This window comes from Megalobrama amblycephala, linkage group LG2 (assembly GCF_018812025.1).
Source record: "Megalobrama amblycephala isolate DHTTF-2021 linkage group LG2, ASM1881202v1, whole genome shotgun sequence".
In the NCBI taxonomy this organism is placed as follows: domain Eukaryota; kingdom Metazoa; phylum Chordata; class Actinopteri; order Cypriniformes; family Xenocyprididae; genus Megalobrama; species Megalobrama amblycephala.
The window spans coordinates 13,741,808-13,754,220 of record NC_063045.1 but is presented as its reverse complement, the minus strand read 5'-3'; the positions used below and the strand labels follow the sequence as shown (position 1 = coordinate 13,754,220).

Here is a 12,413-nt window from a genome sequence, read left to right as displayed (position 1 = left end):
CTGACGGCTAGAAAACCCCACTGAGTGATACTGTCAGGAAGAACGGTGTCCACTGGAAATACAACCAGCCTGGAATAAAAGCAGGAGAAATGCTTTCATCAATGAACATGATAAAAGTGGGACTTCTTCACTGAGTCAAACTCTTACCCATCAGACTTGGGTACGCTGGGCAGTCTGATGTCAGTCCACAGCCACGACTCGAAGAACTTGGAGCGCACATAAATGTCTTCTATATCAGCTAAATCATCTTCATCAAACTCTTGCTCCTCTTCCTCCTCCTCTTCCATCTTTGCATCATGACTGTCCTTGTGTACTGGTGGCAGAGGTTTGACAGGGGCAGATGCAAGGACGCGACCCTCCATACGTACTGATGTGAGAAAAATAAAATCCCTTTCACGTCCATAATTAAGCATAGGTAAAATAAGGTGGGTGGTGGTGGGTGGAGGGGTGGTGGTGGGTGGAAGGGTGGTCGTCGGAGGCCTGGTAATGACACCGAGCTCCTCCCCTCTGTACTCTGCACAACAGCGGAGGAAAGCTAACACGCAGCTCCAGTCCTCGGTTATGTAGAGGGAGCGACGGTAGCACGAATAGGGCATGGGAATCTCCCTCATGCCGTCCACACAACATCTCTTCAGGAACTGGTCAGAATATACCTTCTCTGAGAGAAAAGAACACGTTTAGGATGACTTAGCAATTAGCACGACTTGTTAACTTTTGCTAACGCTTGCAAATCTCCGCTTCTCTAACAAACTGTAACATACCAAACTTTTTAAAGATTTCTGATGCTTTGATGACAGACTCACCCAGCTGCTCTCTGAGCTGCAGTTTGGCAGCAGAACGTCTTCTTCTAGATCTACTGGAGCAATCTATTCCAAACAAACCAAAGAAAATACACTCTTAAAATTAAAGGTTCTTTATTGGCATCTATGGTTCCATTAAGAACCTTTAGCATCCATAGAACCTTTCCACAAAGGTTCTTTATAGTGGAAAAAAGGTTCTTTAGATTTGTAAAATGTTCTTCACACAAAGAAAACAAAGGTTTTAGGAACTATTTACTCAAAGGTTCTTTGGGGAACCATAAATGGTTCTTCTATCGCATCACTGTGAAACCAAGATGGTAAATGGGATGTGATGCGGAAGGTCAAGTTCACCCTATAGAGCATCTTTACATAACCTAATGTTATTTTAATGTTAACCGGCAATACATTACTGTGTTAACTTTTGGCTAATAAGATTATTTGTCCTGCAATTTTTAAATACACATTTCGTTTAGAAATTATAAGTGTGCCGTTTTTGTGCAATTTTGTGTTGTTGCTATCCTCATTATCTTTACCTAATTCTGAAGCTTTGAACTTGTTTAATAAATAGAACCGTTCAAAAGTTTGGGGTCAGTAATATTTGAAAGAAATTAATACTTTAATTCATCAAGGAAGCATTACATTTATCAAAAGTGCCAGTAAAAACATTGAAAATGTTACAACAGATTATTTCAAATAAATGCTGTTGTCTTTTCAAATTTCTATTCATCAAAGAATCTTTTAAAATATATATATCCTGTTACTAATTCTGAAAGAAGCATAAGAGGGTTCTAGAAGAATTAATGAGATGTTAATGCTGTGTGTGTGAAGGACCTTCTTTGTAGTCAGTGGAACCTCCTGTGCTGGAATAAAACATCAGTCCTGCATCACTGAAAACACCCATATTATTCTTGCCTCCTCCTGAGGTGCAGCCCATATCACCCTGTCCCACCACCTCCCACACCTGAATGAAAGAGTCATGAGTATCAATGAGACCCTGGAGAAGGTTCTGGAGAGTACAGTGAAAATGACGTCAACACTCACCTTCTTCTGCGTCAGGCGGTTTTTACTCAACAGAAAGATGGCATTATCCACAGCAACCAGGCTGACCTTTGCTCCCGGGTCACCTTTGACTTGAAATTTAAAGCTGCTGCCTGGTGAGTAGGAATTGAATTTTTCACTCTCCACTGGTCCTACACTGAGCTAAAACAACCACAAAAACACTCAAATGAAATGTTGCATTCATTTGAAAATACAAATAATCAAATGCAAGCAACAATTATGGTACTTATATGGACTTTTAAATATGTTTATATATGTTTAAAAGCCAGAAGCAGAATTACTTACACTATTGATCAATAGGCAAAATGTGCTAGAATCATGCAATGTTAATAATTTCTTATGGACGTCACATGAACTCACCGAACCTACACACCGGTCCTCCACATCAACAAACACAGAGTCTGCCACCACATCCGCCCTAAATTTCCATGGCAAAATGTAGTACGCCACAATCCGAAACGCAGGTAGCATTTCTGTGGTAACCAGCAGAGGAATGTTTATGACAGCCAGGTCTTTGACATTCACTCTACCAGCATGGATTATGTTTCCCTTATTCAAGACCTACAGAAACAATTGTAAATGTAATCAATTATGAGATTACAGTTATTTATTATCCCAAAATGGCCCAAGTGTCACACTCACAGCATATGTCAGCTGCTCCACAAACTTTTTTGATTTTGCTGAGGATTTGATGTGCGCTTGGACGTTGAGATTGTCGCCCACTACCATTCGACTGGAACGCACTGAGATATGCAAGTAGTTCCTGGAGTCCATAAAAGAGGCATACGGCTCCACACGCACCTCTTCAACAGCCTGCTGTTCTGGTTTCAGTAAAGGATTTGCTGTCTCCACCTACACATGAATACGTCAACTCTCAGAATAGTTAATGTATTTGGTCTTGGCCGACTAGATCTGCTATGGCTGCTGCTGCATAAATAGACATACATAAATCCTGTAGCAGGTGGAGCTGGGGAGGTGGAGAGTTTCAGAGGAACTCTGATAGCATGCTGCAGTACTAGCTCACAGCAAACACTGGATTAGACTCTTTAAATGTTGAAGAAGCAATCTCACTGGCTGCATGATCAGCAGAGACCAATCAGCTTGTGTCATGTGGTAATGATGTAACTGCTTGTAACAGCTTGATGTAACTGCTTTTTTCAAATGCTACCATTTGAAACGCTCTACTTTCAACATTCTCACAGTGAGTGTCATGGCGGATGAGAAAACCCACCATATTTGTGATGGTAAAACATGAGATATAATTCGTTTTGGGTATATCAAACAGGCAATCTTTGGTCTAATCAGATTCAATGAACTATGCTAAGCTAAACTATGCTATGCTATGCTATGCTAAAAGTGGTACCGCCAGACCCGGAGATCGGCTGAATGGATTTGAAAACGGTAAAACTCAACTTTTTAACTCTAAGGGATTTGGAAAATGAGCCTATTTTAAAAAAAAGTGGAGTGTTCCTTTAAGGGCTATATTAAGTTTCAAAACTTTATATTTACATTGAACTTAAGTTCTGTACTAACTAAAGCGCTGCTTTTTTATGTTTGACTGAACTGTTTGTTTATTTCCTTTTTACAAACTTATACTGTTATAATGGCTATTGTTCACTGAAATATAATTGTTCAATAAATAATAATTTATATAAATAACATGCCGTATTTGGTATAAAGAAAGGGGTCCGTTAATGATTTTGATTTTAACTTCAGTGAAAGTTACATTACTACACCATTAGAAGGCAGCAAAGACTTTATGAGTGAGTCAGTTGCAAGGTTGTAAACAAGTACGTTGTTTTTACTTTAAACAACATCTTACAAGACGCAACTGACCGTGGTGTAGCGATAACCCCCCTGTGCGTCAATAGACAATGATCATGTATCAATAACCAGATATTGTCAAAAGTATCAAATATTGGCAAAATTAGGAGGATTTGGCATTTCTAATTAATGCAGGCCTGTTACATTCTTCTAGCCAATTATTATTACAATTAGGTTACTTTATTATTAAATTAATATTATAATAAATTTGAACCACAACAATTTCATAGCGCATAACTGACATGCTGTGAGGATAATAAAAGATTAGGCTATTAGCTCCTCTTTGAAAATGTTTTTTAAGGTAGTGATGTCTGATCGCGCTCTGACAGCGGCAGTGATGTTTCGCTCTCAGACATCACTAAGCGAATGCTGTACGCGGTTGGACATGGTGTATTAGAGTTAAAAAATGATATAAATACTGTTTGGTTTATCGCACAAACCGATCGTTTCGTGTCTTAGGACATCAATGTGTCGTCACGAGCCACAGGGTTTAATTTGGACTTGTCTATGCAAGTTTTATTTACTCTTATAGTAGAAGTTCCCATCCACTAGCATTATTTGACTGACAGACGGCAACGGTTGGAGTTAAAAATCATCATTTGTGTTCTACTGAAGAAACAAAGTCACCTACATCTTGGATGCGCTGGGGGTAAGCAGATAAACATCAAATTTTCATTTTTGGGTGAACTATCCCTTTAAGACAGTTATATACCATTATTAGCATATGATGAAATTCGTCTCTCGTCTGCTTGTGTGATATCCATTGGCTCAATATTGGAAAGATTTTCGATATTGCTATGTAACAAACCCACCACCAAACCCCGCACTCAGGGGGCCTCAGACTTTCAGCCTGAAAGTCGCATGGCTTGTGGATTTGCGCTACACCACTGGTAGCTGACATGCATTGACAAGCACTGTCATGGGAAATACCCTTAAATGCTAAAAGGACAAAGACATAGATATCACTTTCCTCAGTAGACATTCAAACTGATTTTGCCATTATGAATGTAAGATTGACCTGAAGAATATCAGTTAGATGCAGGTAATGGACTCGCAGGTAATGCATCTCTCTCGTAACACCCTACTCGTGTTACGGTAGCTGGTATACTAAGCACACGACGAGGAGATAGAGTCAGAATTAGTCTTTACTTGGAAGGAAACAGGAATCCACAGGAACATACACCAACGTAGTACAAACTATACCGGACAACACAAGACTAGAAACACAGGGTTAATATACAAGGGCTAACAAGCAGGGTGATAAGGAACAGCTGGGTGTGATGATTATGTGATCAGTTGCTATGGTGACAAACTGGTGGCGGGAAATAGAACAACAAGTCCAAAAGGGAGTGCACATGTGACAACTCGTCATAATACAATGAATTTCAGTGAAGCGACTTAACTTTCGTTCATTACTAGTTTTAAAGTGATGTTTTAGAATTAGTAATGGAGGCTTGAGCTCTACTGTTAAATTGTCAATTTGAGATTTGCATCTGTGGCAGAAGGAAATAGTTCTGCACAAAAGAGGGTTTATAAAGACACTCAGTTGTTTTTGTTGTTGTTGTTGTTATTTATTTACAAACCTGTGCCGTCGAACTGTTGTATTACTGTTGTATTACCTACGGGTGAATCACAGCCGTTCTGATACAGAGCGATATCGCATGGCTACGAGTGTGATATTGCTTCTCCGGCTCACAGTTAAATACATGTTTGAATTGTTTCTATTGTACATGCGTGTTTTTTTTCTGTGAGTGACTTACTTTCAGTATCTGTGAATTACCATCTGAACTGGACAACTCAGGCATGTTGATGTAGACTTTGATGGTGCCGCTGTGGACACTGATTGGACTTTCAAGAAAGCTGATTTTAACAGGAATATTAGGGGCTGGAGAGCCATCATGGTTACTCACTGTAACCTAAACAATAAAATAAAAACTAAATTGTAATAATGCTACTGTCATGAGCTAAAATCAACAATCCTTTCAGAAAATTAGATTAAAGGGATAGTTCACCCAAAAATGAAAATTTTGTCATCATTTACTCAGAAAGAAATATAATAAAAATGACAAAAGCGCATAACAAAATTACTTAAACTAAAATAAAAAAAATTAATAAAACAGAATAAAATAGACAAATCTTAAATTTGGAAATGTCTTAGTAACTAACTGAAATTAATTTTTATTTCAGTTTTATTTTAGTACTTCAACTAAAACAATAAATTAAAGCATAATAGAAATATTTTAAAAAATCTAATAAAAATGACAACACATAGCAAAATTACTAAAATTAAAATATAAAAATAAAACTCAAAATATTAATAAATACTATAAATAATACTAAAATTATACTGCTTCTGTGTTCTTTTTAGAGCCTGACAGTCGTGGTCATTATCCACTCTCACTGTATAGAAAAGAGCAGCTTGGGCATTCTGCTCCATTTCAGTTCAGAAAATGAAGTCAAACAGTATGAAATGACATGATTGGTGAACTATCCCTTGAAGCAGTAAACATCACAGAAATTAAATTACCGTCATGCCTAATGGCAGTCCAGGTTTGAAATACTTTGGTGTGTCCCTGATGGAGAGCATGTATGGAGATATTACTATTTTAATGCCAGATTTCTCTGCTTCCACAAGGTCGCTACCTGAGAAGAAAGTCTTAATGCGTAAGAGTGCTTTCAGAAAAAAAAAACTCCAAATAATGATGCTAGGCAAACACCAATTTTTATTTCCCCACCTGAGCTGGTCAGTACTGACGCTTTGACGTACACAGAAGACCCCAGCAGGCTGTTTGTGTCAGGATAGACCTTCTTTATCTCCTCCATAGTCAAACTAACAATTCCTCCGTTCAGCTGCATTATAAATTATAAGACAGAGATAACAATAATCTCTTTCTACAAATCTGATTTTATGTTTAATGTACCAAAAGTTTTTCTTCTTTAAGCACTTACATCATTCAGTTGCTTCATAGATGTGAGTCTCTTCTTCTCACCGTTTATTTCAACACCAAACAGAACGTATGCAACACCTTGCACTGGTTGACCATAAAGATACCTGGAAGAAATATATACAGTGAGCTCAAGGTTTCTGCAACTTAAGGAATATCAATGAATGAATTCAGTACACTACTGCTCAAAATAATTGGGGGTTGGTAAGATTTGAAATGCTTATTCTCACCAAGGCTGCACTTACTCAATAAAAAATACAGTAAAATATTGTGAAATATTATAACAATTTAAAATTAAAAAGTGTTACTTCAGTGTTCAAATGCATTCAGATCATTCAGTTTGATTCACACACCTGGCTGTTATTTCTACTTCCAGCTTATCTGCATCTAGGCCGAGGTGGGACGTCTTTGGAGTCAAAGTGACATTGAACGCTGGGAGCACTTGGGAGCAAGAATAAATGGCATTAACCCATAAACAGATGGAAAAAATGAAGAATCTGAAGGTAATATGAATTTCTTACCATATTTCTTTACTTCAAACTCTCTGCTGAAAATGTTCTCTTTTCCCTGATCAAACTTTGCGACAGCTTTCCACTTGCCCTCTCTAGAAAATCAAAAAGATCAGCAGCTAGACATCTGAAGTACAGGGTAAATCAAAATTAATTCTAATTGTATATCTTTATATTAATATATTATGTTAAATATAAATTATATTATTTACAAATATACATTTATTTAGCTATATATTATAATTTTATATTTTATATTTTAAAATGAAGAAAATAAGATTTTCTTATCAAGATGATTAAATGTTTTGTAGCAAAAATGAGTACAGCCTCCTAAAAGCTACTAAATAAAAATTTTCTTTTGTAAGTTTAAGGCAATGTTTGATCAACAGGTAAGTATGATGAACCAAAACTTTTAAAGAGAAGTAATTTCTTGACAATTAAAAGTGTTATATAGCCCACGGAATCATTCTCAGACTTAATGCTAAAAACAATGGAAGCACATGGGAGAGAACTGTCAGGAGACTTATTTCTTAGTACTAAAGAGGACATTGGTACAAGAGGATTACCAAATCATTGTTTTAAGTATGAAAATATAGCAAAAGTAACACAGAAATTCAAAAACAATGGACTTGTGACAAGGCCCCTGAAATAATCAAGCCTTCCTTTTAAGCTTTCATTTAGTGATGAGGGATTTTTTTTGCTAGACAAAGAGCAGGAGAAATACCAAGCGAGTGTCTCAGAGCCAGCAAAAGCTATGAAAAGAGTGACTGTTGATCTCACAGAGTAAGATGCAGCCTGCAGAAATGACATGCATGGTTGTTGTTCTCACTGGAACTACCTACTGTTGCCAAAGCACAAAGTCAGTTAGCCATTTCCAAAGCCCATATTTACAAAATATAGATTCTGGGAATCAATACTCTGGTCTCATGAGACCAAATTAATCATTTTGGATCTAACAACATCCAAAATGTTATGGTGTTGCTAGAGGAGGAGTACAGTGAGAAGTGTCCCCACAGTAAAGTTCAGTGGTAGTAAAGCTCTTATATAGGGATGTATGAGTGCTGAAGGTGTGAGGGAGTTGTGCTTTATCAATGCTGTCATGAATTCCCACATCACTGTGTAATTTAATACACAAACTTGAAACAGAAGATGTAACCCTTTCCTCATTCCCTGCATTATTAGGCATTTTTTCAACATGACAATGAGGATATGCATTCTCCCAAGGTGAAAAACTTTCTGTGGACATGTACTGCACTAAATCTTAACACTCTTGAGCGCCTGTAGGGGATTCTGTAGAGACGAGTTGAGCAACACTCCCCATTAAAGATCAGGGCATTTAAGGAGCTCATGTTACAAATCTGCCCAGAGGACGTGTGTCTAAATCGTCCTAATGTACGGTGAGGAAGAAAGTTTGAGTTGAAACTAAAGAAAGAGCATTTTGGCAGCAAACCCACCAGATGGGTTTGGTGCACACATGGATAAAAAGTACCCCATGCCCACGGTTAAATATACTGCTGGATCTTTAATGCTGTGGGCCTATTTTTCTGCTGGAGGTCCTGAAAATCGTTCATATATATGGTATCGTGGATTCTATCAAATACGAACAGATAAAAAAAATCAAAACCTGACCACTTCTGCTAGAAATCCAATAATGGGCAGTGGTTGGATCTTCCATCAGGACAATGATCCAAAACAAACATCAAAACGTGTCTCTGAGCACAAAATGAAGCTTCTGCCATGACCATCCCAGTTCCCTGATCTGAACACTAAAGAAAATGAGTGGAGTGAACTGAAGAGAAGAAGCACCAACATGGAGCTGGAATCTGAAGGATCTGTAGAGATTCTGCATGAAGGAATTGTCTCTGATATCTTGTCAGGTATACATATATATATACAGCAATTTCAAATATTGAATATTTATTTAATTATAAATCAGAGATAATTACATTTAAACACAAACTATTCTAATTGTATAATTATACTATAAACCACAAATGAACAGTTCTGTATGCATACTTGGCTACAGTGGAGAGGAGGTAGGTATCCGATAGTATCCCATCAATTGCTTTGGCTCTGGAAATACCATGTACTGCAATACCATCTGGATTCTGAAACAAATTGAGCCATAAAACATTTTTGTAGAAAATAAGCAATTGCTTTGCAAACTGTAATGACGCTTATGTCAATGTCAGCGACACTCACCTGAATCTCAAAAGATATGATTCTCTCAGAAGCTCGGAATTCTGTATCAGATACAAAAGCCCTGCAGCGCACTGGAAAATTCAGGAGTGATCAAGGAAAGTTAGATTGAACAATGCATGAATAATATATATTATCAAAGTGCTCAACAGCATGTGAGAGCTGACCTGAGTCTCCAGGGTTGTAAACAGGTTTATCAGTCTGAATGAAGATGTATCCAGAGCGGAAAGACACCGGTATTACTTGTTCTGCGCGATGGAATCTGCTAAACTGAGCAACAAGCTTCACATATTTCTTCTTTCCATCTGGAAGTAGCATATTTGGATCAATCTGAAAAAAGACTGTATTTTATTACGTTTAGGTTCAGCAAGCAACATGAGCAATGTCTCAAACAAGTGAGAACTTTAACCGACCAAGTTTTCTCAGAGTTTTGAGAAGATAGTTAAATACATTCATACGTAAATTCACCTCAATGGTCTTGAGGGCGCTGTAGTTGTTGTCTGAATTGAGGAGAACTGAGTCCCGCAACAAGACAGATTGGGAGACTGGATAGTCATAGACCTCGATGGAGACTCTTATTTCTTGGGATGGATTCAGACCCTCTAGCAGGATTTTCTGTTTTGTTCCAGGCCTTATCTTTGCTGGAGCTAAAATAGAAAACCTAAACCAAAACATATACATCCAAGCACACAGGTGAATGTCCTTGAGTGGCCAGAGCCCTGACTTAAAAGTGCCCTAGAATTAAATATTGAATTTATTTTGGCATAGTTGAATAACAAGAGTTCAGTACATGGAAAAGACATACACTAGGGTGACCATATGCGCCATTCTCCCAGGACGCGTCCTGTCCGGGATTTCTAAATTGCCTAAAATGGCTTGAGCCCTTGCCTCTTTAATTGTGAAAGTGGTCATATCGATGTGCCCCCGGAACGCGATTTAGGAACGCGATTTCTACACGAAGGTCTGTGCAAGCCACTGTTCTTATTGACATTCTTCATGCAATGCATTAAAATGTTGTCGTATTTGCAATGCTTTGACCGTTCTCTGTAGATCCAGCCTTCTTGCAAGCCACGATCGGTTGATTATGTATAATGCATGCTATTGGTCAAATTATTTTTCAGTCGTTACCTTCCGCAAATATGAAAACAAAACCAAAACTTGGACATTTTATGCAACTTAGAAATCCTGGACAGGACGTGTCCTGGGAGAATGGCGCATATGGTCACCCTAACATATACAGTTTCAAACTCCATTGTTTCCTCCTTCTTATATAAATCTCATTTGTTTAAAAGACCTCCGAAGAACAGGTGAATCTCAACGTAACACAGACTGTTACGTAACAGTCGGGGTGTACGACCCCAATATTTGCATATGCCAGCTCATGTTCAAGCCATTAGATAAGGGCAGAACGTCTGGATGTGCACTGCTGAATAATCAGACTAGGTAAGCAAGCAAGAACAGCGAAAAATGGCAGATGGAGCAATAATAACTGACATGATCCATGATATCATATTTTTAGTGATATTTGTAAATTGTCTTTCTAAATGTTTCGTTAACATGTTGCTAATGTACTGTTAAATGTGGTTAAAGTTACCATCGTTTATTACTGTATTCACGGAGACAAGAGCCGTCACTATTTTCATTATTAAACACTTGCAGTCTGTATAATTCATAAACAACTTCATTCTTTATAAATCTAAAAACAGTGTGTAATGTTAGCTTTAGCCACGGAGCACAGTCTCAAACTCATTCAGAATCAAATGTAAACATCCAAATAAATACCATACTTACATGATTAGACATGCTGCATGATGAACACTTTGTAAAGATCCATTTTGAGGGTTATATTAGCTGTGTGAACTGTGTTTATGCTGTTTAAGGCAAGCGTGAGCTCCGGGGGCGGGGGAGCACGAGAATTAAAGGAATTATGCCGCAACCTATATATCGGTGCATAGTTAATGATGCCCCAAAATAGGCAATTAAAAAAAATCTATAGGGTATTTTGAGCTGAAACTTCACAGACACATTCAGGGGACACCTTAGACTTATATTACATCTTTTAAAAAGACGTTCTAGGGCACCTTTAAATCCAATAGAAAATCTGTGGATAGTCTTGAAGAGAGCAGTCCATTGCCGCTCACCACGGATTTTGACTGAACTTAAGCAATTCTGCAAGGAAGAATGGGAAAATATTCCCTAACCTAGGTGTGCAAAGCTAGTACAGACATATCCAAAAAGATTAATGGCTGTAATTAAAGCAAAAGGTGGCTCTGTGGAGTATTAAATCAGGGGACTTATGACTCTTCTCTTATTTCTTGGAACTGTTGCTTTTTCTTTTTTCATTTTGATTTCAGTCTGTATGACAAATAAAGTAACTATTTCAGTGTAATGATTTTCTATTGACAATGTATGTGTGTTAGCCAACTCTTAGGGCAGAGGACAGTTGTGTACTTACATGGGAGATGGGTCAAAATCCTCTTCACTGTCAACACAGAACACACACAGTTACAGATGGACACTATTTGATTTTACATACAACAAAAATCTATACTGAGAACTTTGTATCCAATTATATCCATGAACATTTTTCACAAAATTCTCTCAGAAGCACAAAATACACAACACAAAACAGATATACATACGTTATTCTCACAATAGGTCTCCAAACTCTACCCCTCTTGCTGTTCAATTGACAAGATAAACACACTATAAATCAACTTCATCAAGAAAAGGAGAACATTTACACATTATTAAGTCTAATTAATATATTATTAAACGCACTTTTTTTGAGAGAAAGCCTGGCCATCGGAGATGTGACAGAGCAAAGTCATCCATATCAGCAGTGGAAGAAGCATTTCGTCCTACAGGACTGACGACTCACAAAATGTCAGAAACAACAATAAGAGAGCTGAAATACCCCCAAATCCCTCCCACTATCTCAGACCCCCACTACCTTAAAACATTCTTGTGCAATGTTTGCTTTATTGCACCAGCCAGATATCTGACTGCACATACATTCAGGCTTTCAGAAACATCTCTTTCTTAAAGCATTGCCAACAAACTGTTATTAAAAGTAG

General features: G+C 37.7%; 1 protein-coding gene across 1 annotated transcript in view; it reads right to left on the bottom strand.

The window, feature by feature from the left end:
• LOC125262646 (complement C3-like) overlaps positions 1-12,266 on the bottom strand; it is a 15,246-nt gene extending 2,980 nt beyond the window's left edge. The window contains exons 1-20 of the mRNA XM_048181469.1: positions 12,118-12,266; positions 11,979-12,017; positions 11,792-11,818; positions 9,805-9,997; positions 9,504-9,666; positions 9,340-9,410; positions 9,154-9,245; positions 7,150-7,232; positions 6,982-7,069; positions 6,633-6,735; positions 6,419-6,533; positions 6,211-6,326; positions 5,444-5,599; positions 2,502-2,711; positions 2,220-2,420; positions 1,842-2,000; positions 1,632-1,761; positions 804-866; positions 148-658; positions 6-69 (exon numbers count right to left, since the gene is read on the bottom strand). Coding sequence (XP_048037426.1) covers positions 6-69; positions 148-658; positions 804-866; positions 1,632-1,761; positions 1,842-2,000; positions 2,220-2,420; positions 2,502-2,711; positions 5,444-5,599; positions 6,211-6,326; positions 6,419-6,533; positions 6,633-6,735; positions 6,982-7,069; positions 7,150-7,232; positions 9,154-9,245; positions 9,340-9,410; positions 9,504-9,666; positions 9,805-9,997; positions 11,792-11,818; positions 11,979-12,017; positions 12,118-12,191 — 2,658 coding nt within the window. The 5' untranslated portion in view covers positions 12,192-12,266. The remainder of the gene's footprint in view (positions 1-5; positions 70-147; positions 659-803; positions 867-1,631; positions 1,762-1,841; positions 2,001-2,219; positions 2,421-2,501; positions 2,712-5,443; positions 5,600-6,210; positions 6,327-6,418; positions 6,534-6,632; positions 6,736-6,981; positions 7,070-7,149; positions 7,233-9,153; positions 9,246-9,339; positions 9,411-9,503; positions 9,667-9,804; positions 9,998-11,791; positions 11,819-11,978; positions 12,018-12,117) is intronic.
• Positions 12,267-12,413: the final 147 nt, after the last annotated feature.